This window comes from Hemitrygon akajei, chromosome 3 (assembly GCF_048418815.1).
Source record: "Hemitrygon akajei chromosome 3, sHemAka1.3, whole genome shotgun sequence".
Taxonomy (NCBI): domain Eukaryota; kingdom Metazoa; phylum Chordata; class Chondrichthyes; order Myliobatiformes; family Dasyatidae; genus Hemitrygon; species Hemitrygon akajei.
In genome coordinates this window covers 89,397,777-89,416,760 of record NC_133126.1, presented here as the reverse complement: position 1 = coordinate 89,416,760, position 18,984 = coordinate 89,397,777, and the positions used below count along the sequence as shown (strand labels likewise).

Below are 18,984 nucleotides of genomic sequence, written 5' to 3'. Positions count from 1 at the left end.
ATGTGGACAAATATAGTACCGTGCTGAAGTCTTATGCACCCTAGATTATATATGCTCCCAAGACTTTTGTACAGCACACATGTGTCAGATGTCTTTCCAAAATACATTAATCATTTACAGAGAAGGCAACTGTAAACCTCCTGATGTAATTAGTAATTTTAAGCCTGTTGCAATGCTGTGAAATGCCCTTTGAATTACCATGACATTGTTATATGTCAACTCTATCCACATCATTAAGTTAAAAGGGGACTTTCGCTACTTCTAATTTTTTTTTTCCCTTCCACAAGGCTAGACAGTGGAATAAAATTAAAGATTGCTATGAGAGCGCTTTCCAAATTAATGCCCTCTTACAGCAGCGGGCAGCTCTCAGGTCATTCAATTTGGTCGTGTAGCGCTGATACAATTAAAATCCATTTACGTGCCAAGCCGTAGGTGAGGGATTCAGTTTCATGCAGGCCAAAAGACCAGAGGATTATTCCAAATCCTAATAAGCTAAATTCTTCCAAACTTGCAGTTTAACATTACTTTCAGGACCAAGCAGACTTTAGAAGTTCACAACAGTAGGTGCAGACAGCAGACAACAATATGGCTGATACATGCAGAACCCATCGTGATTAAAACTGGTGCAGAACAGCAACATATGGCAAAACATTTAAAAAAGGACAAGTGGAATGATAATTTCCTATTATTATTAAACCAAGTTTAATAAGTTTGAATATCCAGATTCAAAGCACTGGAGTTTTGGTGTGTATGTGACAAGGCTTCTCTAGCTTGCTATCAATTTCTTCTTTGGCAGTGACATTAAACACTGCAAATCAGAATCTATGCTTATGCCCTCATTTCCTTCGCAGTTAGTTTGTACCTTCAGCTCCAAGTTCTGGATTTCCTTCTCTAAATCCGTGGCTCCTGTGAAGGGCTTGCAGCTTTCTTTTGAAATAAACTTAATACTTCCTCTTTCGACATAAGAACTTTTTATTCTGTTACTCTTTGTCCTGTGAGTCCTAATGGCCAGGAATTTGATCACCTCACTGGTCATCTATCCAGCTTCACTAGCAATGATACAGGGAATAATCTTGAGAGGCCAGACTGTGGGGTGTTGTTCAATGTTTTTGATTTATTGAGATACAGCATGGAAAAGGCCCTTCCAGCCGTTCAAACCATGCTGCCCAGCAATCCTTTGATTTAACCCTGGACTTATCATGGGATGATTTACACTGACCAATTAACCTACCAACCAGTCGGTCTTTGAACTGTGGAAGGAAACACACACGATCATGGGTAGAATGTACAAACTTCTTACAGGCAGCAGCGGGAATTGAATCCGGGTTGCCTCTACTGTAAAGGGTTGTGCTAACCACTACGTTTCCTCTCTGCTTATAACACTGGTTCCAATACGAGTTCCAGTTGTTCCACTCACTGTCACAAAATATCCCACCTTAGAGGGTGCGACATAAAACCTACAGCACCTTCTTTTGTTTCAAACACAGAGCGCGCAGCAGGAGCAAGTTGCCTCCAATACTGTTTGCAAGATTGAAATGCATGGAAGGAATTTAATGATGTATTCAGTGTTGTGCATCACAAGAATATTGAAGAAACTGGAATGAACTTTTTTCTCCCCCCAACTATCATCTGAGCCCAGAAGCAAACTCACTGAACAGTCCAGTTTGCACTAGCAGAAAGGAAGCAACAGTGTGGTCAATAGTTGTCTGCTTGGCTCCTAGGATCCCTGTCACCAAAGATTTGGGAAGACAGTCTGTACATTCCCTTCCACTGCCTCAGGATGTCCCAGAGAGCATCATTAGGTGACTGCTCTAAAAATACACTGTCACCACTAAAAACTGATCCGTTTATGTTATAGGTATCTCACTTCAAAGATAAAATATGGGCCAGGATTCAAGTTCCTCACTCTTCTTTGAAATATTGCCATTTAATTGAATTTGCTCTTTCAGTACCAATGCTTTGATTTAATGCCTCAGCCTTCCAGCTGCTATTTCCCAGAGTGCAATGAATCCATAAGCAATAGGAGTGCCAGCATACTTAAAACATCCTGAAATACCTGAAGCAGAATTTGGATCCTTTGCATTCGGGCTCAGATACAACAGTGCTGCTGACAGTGTGTCATAGCTGCTACACCCAAGGCAGATCCTCCAAAATTTGTTCAAATCAGATTTTGGAAGTTTGGTCGACAATCCAGCAAGTGGCACATAAGCAGATTGGTTCAGATCATTAATTCTCCAAGCATTAAATTTGCAATTGGCGAATGAAGAAGGAATGTCTTCCAGTTCCTGCCATAAACCAGTGCCGTTCTAAGAAGTTTCACATCACCCATTCCCAATCCCATGAAAGAGTCAAGAGTTCTCTCCCAGCAAATTAACAATATTACCATAGCCAAAAGGTATTCCCAAATAGATAATGGTAACACATTCACTGATTGATGGGATCCAAATGGTCATTGTAAATTGTCCTATGATTAGGCTAAGGTTAAATTGGTGTGCTGCTGGGCAGTACAGCTTAGTGGGCCGAGAGGGCCTATTTTGCATTGTATCTCTAAATAAATAAATCAGGCCAGAACTGCTACAGACAGTATATTAATGCATTTGAACAGTTGGTGAGTAATTGCCACCCTACTGATAAATTGTGACTGACATTAACCTACCTTTTTTTACAAGGACTAGTTCAGTATTCAGCAATTAAATTATCTAAATAAATTTAAAAATTTTTAATCAAAATCTGGAACACTTAAAAACCATGAAGAAAAAGAGTTGGGGATAGTGGACAGCTCTTTCAAAAGAACCATCACAGGCTAAATTACTTTAGTTTGTGCAGCAAGATTCAGCCTTGGGCTCCCCATTTGCAATTAGAGAACTCTGAACTACATCACTACCATTTTTGATGCTCATTACTCTCTCACTTTTTGGTGCATCTCCAACATCTTTCTCATCTCTACTCCCTTCAGGCTAAATAATGAAGAACTGAACAGAAATGGTAGACTACATATACTTCATCACATCTCCTTGCAGTACATTACCAAAATCCTCTTGGTTTGCCAAGATATGCCCTAATTTTCCACCCTTTCCCCTCCAACTGCAAACCATCAGCTTAAAACTTCCTTTTTCTTCTTTCCTTCACAAGATCAGGGAGTGTGTAGACATTGGCACAATGTGACTATCTGCATCTTAGACTTCCACCCCTTCCTCAAAACTAATGAGACAAATTTCAAAGTCTTTGCCCTGGCTAGGTGAAACATTGCATCTTTGTCTAACTGCATCCTGTCTCTGCTCTTTCTTGTCAAGCTGGGCTCATCTACTATACCAACTGCATGTTCTTACGCCTCTATTCCCAATGAAATGCTGGCCACCTAATTATTCTGTTATTCTCCCAAACGCACCACCCACATTAGCTTCCCAAGTACAATACCTCTTTCTTAAAATCATCTGTTATCACCACTCTATCCAAAAAAAGAATGCTTTACATCTGTCTTGACATTCAACCAATCTATCCCTAACATCTCTTTACTTTCCAACAAAAATTCCCAAATCCATCTTTCCTAAAACTCCTTAGATGAATCTGTTCAGTTAGGCACCTGCCTCAGCTCAATATCAAAACAGACCACAGGGATACCCTGGCGACTAAATTTTTCCTTCTCACCATTCTTCTGGCCCTTGGCTGAGGTGCTCTAAATTTATAGCATCTGCAATCTCTTCTGCTATCATTAAATGCTTGGTGAAGTATAGATTTTAAGAAAACCTGTGACATGATCAACTATCAGCCATGTGGGTGTTTCTTGGCAAAAAAAAGGGTTGCAGAGACTGGAGGGACACGGATTATAGGATTGGATCTGGTATTTGATAAGGTGAAAGCAATGAAACCAATGTAGGTAATTAAGAGTACAGTTAGATGATATAGATGTGCTTGCAGGATTGAATGGGGCGGCACAATAGTATAGTGGTTAGCGGAAACCCTTTGCAGCACCAGTGATCACCAATTGGGTTTTGACTCCTGTGACTGTAAGGAGTTTGTACGTTCTTCCCATGACCATGTGGGTTTCTTCCAGGCATTTCAGTTTCCAATGCTCAGGCCAGGGTTGGAAACATGGTGACACTTGCAGACTTCCCCCTAGCACAATCCTCACTGACTTGATGTGACGCAAATGATAAATTTCACTGTTTTGATTGTACATGACATATAATGCTATCTTCTTCTTTTCATTGACATGAACAACTATGCATCCCCAGCAACATCCACATTGGAAAAACCACACCTGCCTGACTCCATTGCAACTATCTAGTCAGAGCCAGAGAATCTCCTGCATTGGTTTCTGTTCATGGTCTCAAGACCGTACCTCTGTTATACCAGAGGAGGTCTAAATGCTATGTGATGCAACGATGCAAAAGCATCATACACAGTACTGCAAAAATCTTAGGTACCCTAGCTATAAATATGTGCCCAAGACTTTTGCACAGTACTGGAGTAATTTTATGTACTACACTGAACTGCTGCCCCAAAAACAAATGTGAGTGATGACAAACCTGATTCTGATATGTGTCTCTATTGTGGACTGAGAGCAGGAAGGAGGCAGGGAGAAGAGAATCACAGTTGGAAAAAGGAGAATGGAGAGGAGAGGGAGCGGGAAGCACCAGAAAAGACATTCAGTAATGATCTATAAACCAATCATTTGGAATCAAATGATTTTGTGTCTTAGAGCTGGGTGTATCTGCACCCACACCAGACTCATTCCCGTCCCTGACAAACCTTCTCTGCTACCTCCCCATACCCTTCCCACAGACTCGCCATTCCCAACATCCCTTGCTCCCACCAGATTTACAAACTTGCTGTCTGCTCCACATTGAAAATATAGTACTGTGCAAAAGTTTTAAACACCCCAACCAAATCACAGGACAATTTATAATGAACAATTAACCTACCAATTGGTACAGCTTTAGGAGGAAACTGGAGCACCTGGAGGAAATCCACATGGTCATGGGGAGAATATACAAACTCCTCACGGACAGCAGCGGGAAATGAACTGGGGTCACTGATACTGTAAAGTGTTATGTTAACCACTACACTATCGTACCACCCTCATTATAAGAAAAAGATCATTACATTTTACAGCTGTTATGGTCAGGCTAACCCATACAACTGCAAAAGAGGTCACTAGAAGTTTGTCAGTTTTATGGGAGGACATAAAAAGAACAGAGTTTTTTTAAAGAGGGAAATCCAAAGTTACGAGTCTAGGTAGCAGAATTATTGCAAGGATTAAGGTAGTAAAGGGGGATGTCATGAAAGTCTTGAACATAAGGGCTAGAATTTCAAGTTTAGCCATCATTGGAAAGATAACCAAGTGTAGTTCCAATGAGTGAATAAAATCCAGTTCAACATTGTTAAATTGTGTATAGTGTGAGGCTGTGGCCAAGGATGGTGTAGAGAAGTCAGTCTTCATCTTGGCTGGATGCAAGACCAAAATGCATCAGAGAAATAGGTCACATGTGAGAGTCAAAACTCAAAGGGACTGGCCACTCACACCAAAATCAATGCTAGCACTCCTGCTCCACAAAAGCTTCCTCCCAGCTTGTTACATTATAGTGAATATTATTTCTCTCCTTAACATGATTACTGCAGAAGTCCTTCAGCCCATCTACATAACATCTCAACTCCTTTATGTACCACAATCAAATCGCTCTCAGAGAAATGCAAATATTCCTGGATTCATTAACTGACTACCTTGAACATTTATACCTCAAAGTTACTGCACCAAAACAGCAAAATTCAGAGGAAAATTGAAACGTCTTTTCAAAGATTTCAGATTCATCCAATGGAAACCTACCATCTCAGTCCATGATGATATCTTAAAAGCTCTACTAATGGTGATTTCTTACCTGTTTTCTGTCCTAGTTTGTGTAGAGAGTTTGTTTGGCTTGAGTTTAAAGTCCTCCCGACTATGTCCGTACTCAGTGATGGATGAAGCATTCGGCAAAGATCATAGCCAGTGACACCCACACACTGTACAGAAGCTGTATCTCCCACAAAGCAAAGGGAGTTCCTGCATGGAGCACATGAGAAAGGGATACCTGAGGGTACAGTGCTCTGTGACATGAGTAGGGTCCCTTCGTCATCAGGTAAGGTACAACAGGAGAAACTGGCTGAACACATGGAGCAGCTGCGTGGAGAGTTGCATCCAATGGGCAATAGGTCATTTCTATCATACTGTAAGTAGAGGTCATCCACTGAGGAAGCAAGACAGACATCAGGAGGCAGCAGGTCATAGTGGTCTGAAGCAGACACAAAATTATCCAGCAGAGTCAACTTCGAGTGCGACTGGAACGGCTGTGTAAAGTCAGCACTTGAAGGCATGCTCCCCTCCATAGCCTGACACTTAGGCTGAACCATGGCTTGATCTCCAACAAGCATTGAGAATTGACGTAAATATTGCTTGGCCTTGTCTGCATATTGGCAGGGAAGGTCTGCAGTACGGGACAAGCCACCCGAAAAGGCAGATTCCTTCCTTGGCGGCCTTTCGCAGTCCACAGTGCTGGCAACTGGTGATGGTCCAGCAGCGATGCTGCTCCTTGGGTCCTTCCTCTTGGCTTGCATGCACTGCTGCCCAGCCAGTGAGTGTGAGCAGGGCACCCTCCTTCCGGGCTTGCCCTCCCCATCGGCCCGGCTGCGGCGGGTGGCAGAATTGTCCTTGGCATTGCTCAACTTGAGAAATGCAGCAGCATTGAGGCTGGCCATACGCTTTTTGGCTGGCGATTCAGCTGATACATTTGGGCAGCTGCCACTGGCCAGAGCAGTGCCGTTCTCGGCCTTGGCGAAGACCTCGCCATCTGACGAGCTGCCCAGGCTTCCCATCCGCCGTTTGGCCGGATGCCCAGCCTTGCCCTCTGTATACTCCGTGCTACAGCTGGTGCTCCTCCGGCATCGACGGCTGGATGATGGGAAGTCCTCGCGTTCCAGCAGCAGGTTGTTGACCGCCTCTGCATTCAAGCTAGCCAGCCTTCGAGGGCGTGGCTCAGCAGCACGTGGCACCACAGCTGCTGTCCGGTCGTTCTCCTTGCCAGTGTCCTCAGTTCTCTCTTCCTTAGGCCCTTCTGCTCGTAGTCTGTCAAGGCTGCCTTGGTAATCCCAGTGCTCTGTGATGGCCTGTGTAGGACTCGCTCCGTCAACCGACATCCCTTCCAGATCCTTGGCAATTTCCAGGGAAGAGATATCGCCTGACTGACAATGAATGCGTTTCCGGAGCGGATACGTTTTGCGGTACTTAGGAAGATACTCCTGTTTGCTCTCACCATCAGCAGCCCTATCTTTATATTCTCTGCTGCTTCTGACTCCATTGTGCCCCAGCATCATCTTTCCCATGGCTGTGCTGCTTAAGCTGCTCACGTTACAATCAGTGCAGTTCATGTCATACGACATCAAGAGGCAGGACATTTCATAATTAGACCTGTGAAATGCAGAACAGAGACTTATGTCAAAAGCAAACCAACGCACCGAGACACCACACTCGTGTATCAGCACCAGAAAGAATCTTAACAGTTTTAAATCAATCCTACCAGACAGCAATTCCCACCCCTCATCAAGGCTGCACAGTGCTCTAGTCTACTTAAGTAAATAAACTCTGCTTCTGCTTAGTGGAAAGTGCCTTGACTTAGGTAAACTTGGGTGAGGGTCTGCTGAAAGGAAGTGGACTACTGGAAACTCTGTTAAAAAGGGGGCCATCAGATACATTATTTTAGGGTGGGGGAATGTGCAATATAAAAAGAGGGCACATAAAAAAAAATCACAAGAGTGCAAGTTACTCACATAGACCAGCAATTCAGGGAAACTACTTTACATCACACTTACTATTCTTCTTAAAACATAGCAGTCAGTGAATGGCATATATGAAACCTTGCTGAAGTGAAGCTCGGCTCCAAAATTATCTGGATTTCCTGCAAAGTGATTTCAGCTTGAATTGTGAGAAGATGAGACAAGTCACATGTGCTTTGCAGACTTGCCTTAAGGACTACATTCACCCTTGGTTGTCAAAATGTGCAAGGCTCAGAGTGTTAGAGAGGGCCATGGATCTTTAAGCTAAAGCTTCACAAAGCTGTTTGGAGTAGGTCACTATAAAATAAGCTCTCACCTGATTTCAGTAACATGTGTCACTCGAAACTGGGAGTTAGGAACAATAACAAATTGGTATTTAATTGAAATATTTCTACATCCCTCCCAGATCTCTAACTTCAAAGTTAATTGCTTTCACCAGTGTTATAATTCAATTCTATAGCATGAGCATGATTGAGATTGCCTGTTATTTATCGCTAATCTTCACAGCTTCATATGACTGAATGGTTTCCTCGGCAACTTAGTGACTGTTAAGAGTCAGCAAAGCTACGATCCTTGTGAGGCCAGATCAGGATGCTTCTTTTAGGCAGACAGGATTTTACAAAAAAAATTCTAAGACATGTACACATTTACTAATAGCAGCCCTTTGAACTTCCTTAAACAACTGAAGCCATGGTAGGAATACAACCCACCATCTCTGGAACTACTGAACCAAACTAATTGATATCCAACGTAGTTAATACTGTTGTACAAACTGAAAAATGAAGTTTATGAATGGACACAAGATATCTCAGATCCTGTAGTGATTGCTCTTTATGTGACTCCTTTGTCCACTGATCTCCCTCCTGGCAATGATCCCTACAATCATGACAAATGCTATACCTGACCTATACAACCTCCTTCACCACCATTCAGGGTCCCAAACAGTTCTTCCAGGTGCAGCGACATTTCACTTGTGAGGCTTTCAGGGTCACCTACTGTGCTCCCAGAACAGCCTCCTCTACATTGGTGAGACCCGAGGTAGATAGGGGGACCACTTCATCACACACTTTCGCTCATTCAACTGCAAAAATGGGATCTCCTGGAGGATCCCCATTTCAAATTGACTTCACATTCCATTTTGACACATCCATCAACAGTCTCCTTTACTGCCAGAATAAGGCCAAACTCAGATTAGAGGAACAACACCTCATATTTCATCTTCCAACCTGATGGCATAAACATTAATTTCTCCAACTTCTGGTAATTTCTATTCTCTTCTTCCTTCTCTCTTTTACCATTCCCTATTCTGATTACCCTCTTCACCCCTTCTCTTCTACTCACTTGCCCATTATTTCCTTCAGGTTTCCCTCCTCCTTCCCCTTCTATGGTCTACCCTCTTCTCCTATCAGATTCCTTCTTCTTCAGTCCTTTACTTCTTCTGCCTATCCCCTCCTAGCTTCTTACTTCATTTCCCCCCCCCCCCCCAACACACTCACTTTTGCCTCACCTATCACCTGTTAGCTTGTACTTCTTTCATTCCTCTTACATCCTTTTTCTGGCTTCTGCCCCATTTCTTTTCAGTCCTGATGGAAGTCTCAGCCCAAAATGCTGACTGCTTACTCCCCGCCACAGATGCTGCCTGACTTGCTGAGTTCCTCCAGTATTTTGTGTATTGCACAAGAGATATCATGTCTCACTCAATATTGGCAATAACTTCAAATAAACCACCTTAAACACTTTGAGGGGGATGTAATAGTGGGGCATAGACAAGGAACAATCAAGGAGGTAGATAGAGAAGATAAAGGAGAAAGAAAAATACAATCCAATGGATTAATAACTGGGAAGGTTTCATTAACCAGACTTACTCATTGAAAACAGACCACACACCTCTAAACAACAATCAGTGAAGGCAAGCAGCAGACACACAGAATTTACTTCAAATCATGAGCTGAACTGATTGCTAGTAGTCCCCACAGAATTGGTGATATCTGATGTAATAGATGCTTGCCTGGGGCTGGGGCTTCAAATGAATGCTGGGTAGACATCATTACAGATCACCAACTCACTGAAACCATTAAGGGGAAAAAAAAATAAATGGACTATTTTTATCAAGTACAAAGTTTTAAATATTCCTTACAAAGAGGAAGTAAGCTGTATCAATACTGTAAACTAGCAGCAAATCCCCTTAATTGACAGTGTGAATAACTAGGGAACACGTCTAATTTATGGCATATTCTTTAGTTGAGCAGTTTACGTAACTGCTTCCCAAACAACATGAAAAACAACATGAAACTTGTTAGGCATGACCTAATTTAGGGTGTTTTTATATGATTAAGGGATTTGGTAAAATGGATGGAGAGAAATTGTAATTCCCTCATGGAGGAGGGGGTGGGGAGAGCCCAGAAACAAGACAAATAATACAAGTTAAAGCAATGTTTCTCAGTGGATACTCAAGACACACTTTGCGCACAGAAGGGTATAGGTGGGGGGTTATTTTACAGAAAAATATTCAAAATTGATCAAAACAATTATTTTATTAGAGCTATTGAACCAAGGCAGGCAGGTGAAGTTAAAATACAAATCACTCATACGAAAACTGAATGAATGGGGAACAGACTCTGGGGCACAGTAAACCAGTATCTTTCATTATGTGCCTCAAATTTTTCTTTATTATTAATCTGTTGCCCCAAATCACTGGTTCAGAAACCTAACCACTACACAGCTGATCCCACAAAGTACAGCCACAGTGAGCTGTTATCACTGAACAGTGGTCTCTCCTCCTACCCTGTCCCCATCCCTATCTCATCCAAAAGGGATAGTTAACTATAAATGCTATCTGGAAACTGCACATCACAAGTCTTGTGCATGTCTGTGTGTGTGCGTGAGCGCAAGTGTCTGTACATGTATACATAGATAACACTTTAAGAGTTGAAATGTTCTCAACGAGTTTGTAATAGACAGAAAATTAACAATGATGACAACCATACGGTCAAAGCTTCAAAAAAAAAGCTTCCGAAGCCACATGCCTGTGATTTTTTTTTGAGCTACCTTACACAATTTATGTTAGCACTGATTTTCTACCAAACACAATCCTTAAAGCCACCTTGCCAACTACAACCCAAGTGTTTTAAAACAAACACTGCACTCCTGAATTATAAAACTGAGCAGTATAGAAGACCATCCACTCCTCTTTGCTATCCAATTCCTGGCCTTGACTCCCAGTTATTTTAGAATCAAATGCAAATCCTTTTGAAAATTTCTATTTAACCCATTTACATCACATTCTTTCAGGCAGTCTTTCCCAGATCACACAACAGCTTGCTTTATGAAACTATACTTTTTAACCACTCAGAATATGTTTTGCCAATGATCATAACTCTATACTTACTCGGTTTTTAAGCCACAACATTTATCTTCCATGAGCTATCATCTCAAAATCCCTCATTCTTCAACATCAAGCAGTTAAACTTGAGAGAACAATCATTGCTTTTGTTAAAAAAAAGTTTTGCCAGATAACAACTCATTTATTAATCAGTTAAATTTCCTCTGCATCTTTTCAAAAGTACTGACATTCTTCCAGCAGTAAGGTACCCAAAATTAGACAGAACGTTTCAGCTGAGATCTAACCAGCATGTGTAGAGAAACAGACAGCACTGCCTGACCCTCTTTTAATGCTTCAGATTCCAGCATCAGCAGTCTCTCGCGTCTCTAAGCTTCATTTGAAATTGGAGGTAGTTTAGAACAAATTGTGCAAGGACACATTCAAATCACAGCAAGATCTTGCTTTGATTAGTGCATAGTTGCACATAATGAAAAATTTTTTTGAGGGTACTTTGGAGCATGAAAGTGACACCAAGAAACATTGGTACTCTCCAACTGCAATAACAAGGTTAGTAAAATAGTCCCTGGAGTGGTTTCTTTTGAAAAACAATATTGGTTCAGGATTTAATATCTGCCTAAGTAATACTGAGTCTTTTTACATGCATTTATTGGGAAAATATGGAACATACAACTATTCATAGAAAAGTGAATAATATTTCTCTGTAACTTACATACTCTCTTATTTGGAATTGGCTCCAGAGTGTTGACCTTGTCAAGCTGACACTCCAGTTATAAGTGTATTCTTTAACAGCAAGATGTTAAAGCTCTGCCCAGTGGCCAGTGCACAACTGCTGGAATTACAGTGTGGATTTTATCCTATAGACACACAGCAGACAGGATTTTCACCTCTGAACAACTCCAGGAGATGTAACATGCCTATTTTGACATTTACCAAATGCTAAACTTTGGCAACCCAAAAGGACGGAAAAGTACCCTCAAATTCTGCTGCTTGCAGAAATTCATTCATTTACTTAATGATAACATTGTATCCATTAACCTAACTAATCTGATCCACAGAGATTATCTTGGTGCAGTCAATCTTTCTTTCTGCAATGTTACACCTCAACAAGATTTCCAATAGAGCACAGCAAATAAGATGTTGAACCCATGTAGTCTCCATTCTAGAACCATGGTTATCTCACACTTGGTAGCAACAGCAGCAAATGATACCCACATTTGGGTGCTCCAAGTTAACTTTGACCCATTCATTAAACATAAAAAGGATAACAGCCCTTACACTCAAAAATCAAAGATCTACAACCAATCTGCACCACCATCAATGTACAATACCACCTTCAAGTTCATGGTGAGACACTGAAAAACATGGTCCATTTCTCATATCCACCATTTTTCAAGTAAGACATCCGTGGATGAAACACACCATCACCTTTCTGTACATCAACATAGTCTTTGGCTGACCAAGCATATTCCATGATATAGGACTGAAATCTCATATCAAACTTCTCTATCAGGCAGCAATGACCTTGCTCTCCTCAATACTTCCAGATGTTGGACTAACCACATAAGGGATCCCAAAGTGCTGGAAGAATTCCAGTAACCCCACCGCTGTCTGTAAGGAGTTTGTACATTTTCCCTATCATGCATGGGTTTTGTCTGGATGTCCCGGTTTCCTCCCACAGTCCAAAGATGTACCAGTTGATAGGTTAAATGATTGTTATAAATTGTTCCTTGATTAGGTTAGGGTTAAATTTGGGGTTGCTGGGTGGTGCAGCACCAAGGGCCGGAAGGGCCTATTCCATGCTGTATCTCAAAAAATAAATAAAACCTGCCTCTATAAACTTAAACAAAACACCTGAGGCAGAAGTCAATCAAGGTTGTCGTCTTCCCCCAGTTTATTGAGCAGGCTATGTCATTCAGATGGACAGGGAATACCACACTCCTGAAGCAGTCTTTCTATTCTATTCAAATGTGTCATGGAAAGATTACTCAATGAACAGAAGATTCAAGAATGTTTTCAAAATGTCCTTGAAAGTACAACACTCTACTGACTCCTGGGAATTGGAAGCACATGGAATACCACTGTAAACAGTGGAAGGAATCACCATCCTATAAAATACCCATCTGACTGCACATGAAGCATATCCCTACGTTTTGAGGTAGAGCTGGTGGATCCAACACAAATCTCAGCAGTTGCCTCATATCCCCATATGAATTACAGCCAATGAAGAACTTGTTTAAATGAAAGGAATGTGCTTATTTGTGACAAGGAATGGCTTCTCCAGGTATTGCATATATTGTGCTGTGAGAAGTATTGATCAGAACACTGAGTATTTGTCCTGACCCCTTTGAATTGTGCTGTGAAGTCTTTTGTGAGTGTGGAAAGATGATGAAATGTTTAGTTTGACATCTCCTCAGAAACATGGCTTCTCCAAAAGCACCCCCCCCCCTTTAATCTGCTCTGAATGTACACTTTAAGTCCAGCTCAAGTGCAATGAACACCCATAAACTTTCAACAGAAATAAGAGTGCTACTCACTTTTCAATATTTATCGGAGCAGCCCATTTTTAATGTTCTTTACTGATTGAGATGCCTGCAGGAAGTGCTGCCAAGTAGACTACAACAATAATTAAAATAAAAAGCTCTCTGCCAAACAAATTTTAAAAAATATATTAGACAAGAGTAAATACTTCCAGTCTAAATACTTGTATTTCATTAGTTTTCTGGAGCACACTGCACGTTGTGAAGATGCCATTCTGGTCAAGCTTACTTGAAAATGAAGGAATCTTCTGTCTGGGCACATTATAATCATCCGGTTCAACGGTGGAACTCTACAACTTCAGGTAACTTGATATTTCTGTATTAGTTATATACTAACATAGGTATCCCCCTGCTGCTTTCTCTCTTTCTGGGTGTGCCCGACAGCCCTAGCCTGACCTGCCAGGCATACCCTCCTACTCTGCATTTTGCAACTTCCACATTCTTCCATGTCCTTTTGTCTATGTTGTCACTACCTGCTCACTCACTCACTAACTAGGTTTCACCCTCTTAGAGACCTCCTTCCCCTCCCTGCTGCTTTACAAGGTCTAGTCTACTTTTCAGTTCCAATGAAACATCTTCAACTGTTTCTTTTCCCACAGAAGAAAATCAACCTTTTATTTAGATACTGGAACCATATTACAATATGCACTTCTTTAAGTCTTTTAAATTTGTAAAAGAGTTTGTCAATGAAGTTAGCAACTAAAATAAGACACCAGGTTACAGGAAGCTTTGGTTAGCAATGTAAACTTTGGTCAGGTTTTGGCAAGTTTTATGGAGAGAATTGGAAGAGAGAGAGAGACAGGTTTAAAATAATTCAGAATTCAATGCCTATGCAGCCAAAGACCTGCTGATAATGAAGTGATGAAAATTATGTGAGAAGTGGAGAAATTTCAATAGATTGCAAGTTAAAGGGACCATGAAATGGATTCATTTGCACCCTGGCATTCCAGTTTAATAAACTATTTTAGGATGTAACCAATAAAGGTTTCAACTTGGCACACTGTTCATTCCTATTTCAAGACACCTTTAACTCCATTCTACACTCTTAACTTCAGGAATTGCTGTGTAGGTGACTAATGGGCATTCATAGCAAACGGAAGCCACTGGGCCAAACAGTGAGACATTGTTTAGTATGAGGATCAGCAATATAAGTCACAGCTATTAAAAACTCTTTCAAGCTTTACCTTCCATGTTAGGTACACTCTTAGAACTTTACCCAACTAGTTTCATATCCAATGGCAAAGTTCTTTAGAGTCTCTCTGATGCAAGTCATACTAAGGGAAGTCCAAAATCTTAAATCTGAAACCACTTACGCAAAGCTTTCCACAGAATTATTTAACTAGGGATGAGAAATAATAATTGTAAAGGAGAAGTCATACTTTTGTGCAGGAGTTTAAGAAATGACCTGACACTGGTGCACCTCAGGGGTGTGTGCTTAGCCCACTGCTCTACTCTCTACATATACATGACAGTGTGGCTATTCAGGAACAGCTTCTTCCCCTCTGCCATCCAATTCCTAAATGGACATTGAATCCTTGGACACTACCTCACTTTTTTACAAAAATATACAGCATTTCTGTTTTTGCACATTTTTAAAAATCTATTCAATATTTGTAATTGACTTGCTTGTTTATTTATTATTATTATTTTTTTCTCTCTGCTAGGCTTATGTATTGCATTGAACTACTGCTGCTAAGTCAACAAATTTCACATCACATGCCGGTGATAATAAACCTGATTCTGACAAGAAATTCTAGACAATGAAGCATTGAGAAGCCTTTTACAACTTTAGGATGTTCCCAAATATCTTACAGCTGGTGAAATAATTCTGGAATGGTCGCTCCTTGCAATATAGTTCACATCAATAAGAACAACTTTAATACAGTATGGTATTGAAAATTTGTTGAATCAGTGTATTTTAAAAAAATAAACAACTTCAAGTATAAAGGACTATTGGGGAAAAACTTGAAGTTATGGGATATGAACTTGATATCAGTGGCATATATCTGTCTTATAATATTCTACATATTTTCTTATCTTAAAACACCACAATCTGAGCAGCACTAATATCTCACTAAGATTCACAGATATCATTCCCAGTCAAACATCTAGTTGAGTATTTATGTATAACCAATCTTAGTTTTTGAGGAAGTTATCAGGAAAGTTGATGAAGCAAAGGCAATGGAACTTTAACAAGGCCTTTGACAAGGTCCCACATGGGAGATTAGTCAAAAAGGTTCAGAGATAGTAAATTGGATTAAACATTGTCTTTGTGGGAGAAGCCAAAGAGTGCTAGAAGCCTCTCTGAATAGAACGATCTGGATGATACTGTGGTAAATCGTATCAGCAAATTTGCAGTTGATACCAAGATGAAGGCACGATGCAGTAGACAGCAAAGAAGGCTGTCAAAGTTTGAAGCGGGCTTTGGACCAGCTGAGAAAACAGGTTGAAAAATAGCAGAAGGAAATTAATGCAGACAAGTGTGAAGTGTTGCACTTTGTAGGACAAACCAGGGTAGTACTTACTCGGTGAATGGTAGGGCACTGCTGTGTGAGATAAAACAGAGGGATCTGGGAATACAACTTGAAAGCTTTCACATATTGGCATTCACAAATGAAAGACCTGAGTACAGGAGTTGAGATGTTGAAGTTGCACAAGACATTAGTGAGGCTTAATTTGGACTATTATGTCCAGTTCTGGTCATTTACCTACAGGAAAATAGTCAATAAGATTGAAAGAATACAGAGAAAATTTTCAAGGATGTTGCTGGGACTTGAGGCACTGAGTTACAGGGAAAGGCTGATTAGGTTAGGACTTTATTCCCTGAAGCGGAGAAGAATGAGGGTAGATTTGATAGTGGCAGACAAAATCATATGGGGTTTAGATAGGGTAAATGTAAGCAGGCTTTTTTCCTTTGAGACTGGATGAGACTAGAACTAGAGGTCATGAGTTAAGGGTGAAAGGTGAAATGTTTAAGCTGAACATGAGGAGGAACTTCTTCAGTCAGAGTGTGGAATGAGCAACCAGCAGGTTCGATTACATTTAAGAGAAATTTGGATAGGTACATGATGGGAGGGGTATGGAAGGCTATGGTCCGGGTGCAGGTTAGATAGAATATTACAGGTTTCCCCTGCTTACCGACGGTAGACCATTCCTATGAAACTGTTTGTAAGCCGAAATGTCATAAAGCGAAGAAGCAATTACCATTAATTGATATGGGAAAAAAATTTTGAGCATTCCCGGATCCAAAAAATAACCTACTAAATCAAACCAAATAAACACATAAGACCCAAAATAACACTAACATATAGTAAAAGCAGGAATGATATGATAAATATACAGCCTATATAAAGTAGAAATATTTTATGTACGGTGTAGTTTCACTTGTCAAAATCGGGAAGACAGTGAGCTGAAATTGATTTGGAGAGAAAAAAATAGGCATGTACACGCGTGCGCACACAACTGCACGCACAAGGCTTCACAGTCATGGTAGTCTTTCTCGGGGTATACACATGTATAAAGCGAGCATCTTTTTTTCGTAAAAGCGAAAATCCTCTTTGGTTAGCGAAAACAGGTACTAATGTAGGTCTTTCACAACAGCAAGCTGTCGTAAAGCGAAAGTTCAAAAAACGGGGGCCACCTGTATTTCGGTGTGGACTAGATCGGCCTAAGAGCCTACATCTGTGCTGTAGTGCTCTACAAAAGGCTTAGCGTAATCTAACATGTCATTTTGATGCGGTAAATTACGCTACTGCACTTTCCGTCAAGATGATAGGTCTCTCTGCTCCCTCAAGAAGGCATTAAAGGGTGATGAGCATTTCATTTAATACTATAGTGACTACATTTCAAAAATACTTTACGGGATATTAAACATTTGGGTACGAGGATGTGCAAGGCAATTTTTTTCCACATCTCTCCACCCACAACCCATGACACACCTGATTAAAATTGAGTAATCCAGAAAATTTAATCCTAATTTCAAAAGCTGTCTGGATGCTAATGACATGACTAACAATGGTCAAAGGCACACTAAGCAGGTCAACATAAAAACCTTTTATAAAAATTAACCTTGCACTGCGTTGATTATTCCTAAGCAGTTTTTAAACACTTCCATATTAGTGCTTCCAGCCCCAATTCTGGGAACCACTAGCATTACTAAATTAATTGATCAACCAATGCCTTATTAGTATTTTATTTTAAATTACAGAACTGCAACATCAGCTTTGCTGTCAGACAAAACCTTCCTGAATCCTCAAAAAGTCCAATCACTTTCTTGTACTTAATATTATTCATCTAACCTGCCAATTTTGCCTCTTTTTCACCAGACTTCAGAAAACACATTGATTGCCAGGAAATATTATTTTGAAAATCTAAGGCCCATGGCATCCTACAGCACAGCTAAACCAACCAAGTTCCTGCCAACTATCAGGCATCCATTTAACTCATCCTACACTATTTTATACAAATCCTAAACATTTATTCCGCATTCCCATCAACTTCCAACAGAATTCTACCAAATTAGAGATCAGTTAACCAACCAACTACATATTTTGGGATGTCTGATGCATCAGGGTGGCTGGTCACCATGCTATAGAAAGCATGTCATCAAACTGCAGAGAGTGCAAAAAGAGATATGAGGACATTACTGGGACTGAAGAGTTGAAATTTTAAGGAGAGACTGGGACTTGGGACTTTTTCCCCCCGGAGCATAGGAGACTGAAAGGTAGTGTTAGAGGTTTATAAAGTCAATAAGACGAACAGCCACACTGTTCTCCTTACGGTAGAGGAAACAAATGTTTGAAGGTAGATGTTTAAAGTAGGGTGAGTAGTTAAAAGACTTGAGGGGGGAAACTCTTCTCGCACAGAGAATGAGTTACCCGAGGAAATGGTGGAGCCAGGCACAATTATGATGTTTAAAGGGCACCTCGACAGAAAAGATTTAGAGAGATATGAGCCAAACGAGGGTCAATTGGACTTGCTGAATTAGGCAAATTAGTTAACAGGAATGAGTTGGACCAAAGGGCCTGTTTCCATGTTTTATTATCTATGACTCTAAAACAAAGACAGATGAAACAAAATTAGATTACTCAAACAGTAATATATCTTTGTAAATCTCATGACTGTGGGAGAGGCCCAATTAACAAATATATAGGTACAGATCAATAAGTGTTTAGATGTTAAGGGAATTGTGGGCTGGGGGATTAGTACAGCAAACTGGCACTGAGGTAAAAGATCTGCCAAGATATTATGCATAGTGGAATAAGCATGGGGGGGGGGGGTGCTGAATATTCTGAT

At 40.7% G+C, this 18,984-nt stretch overlaps 1 protein-coding gene across 3 annotated transcripts in view; it reads right to left on the bottom strand.

Annotated features, from left to right (window-relative positions):
- The window catches only part of bahd1 (bromo adjacent homology domain containing 1), a 73,780-nt gene that overhangs the window by 37,167 nt on the left and 17,629 nt on the right, over positions 1–18,984 (bottom strand). For all 3 annotated transcript variants that reach the window (XM_073040312.1, XM_073040315.1, XM_073040313.1), the window contains one exon: positions 5,880–7,444. In XM_073040312.1, coding sequence (XP_072896413.1) covers positions 5,880–7,431 — 1,552 coding nt within the window. In that variant the 5' untranslated portion in view covers positions 7,432–7,444. The remainder of the gene's footprint in view (positions 1–5,879; positions 7,445–18,984) is intronic.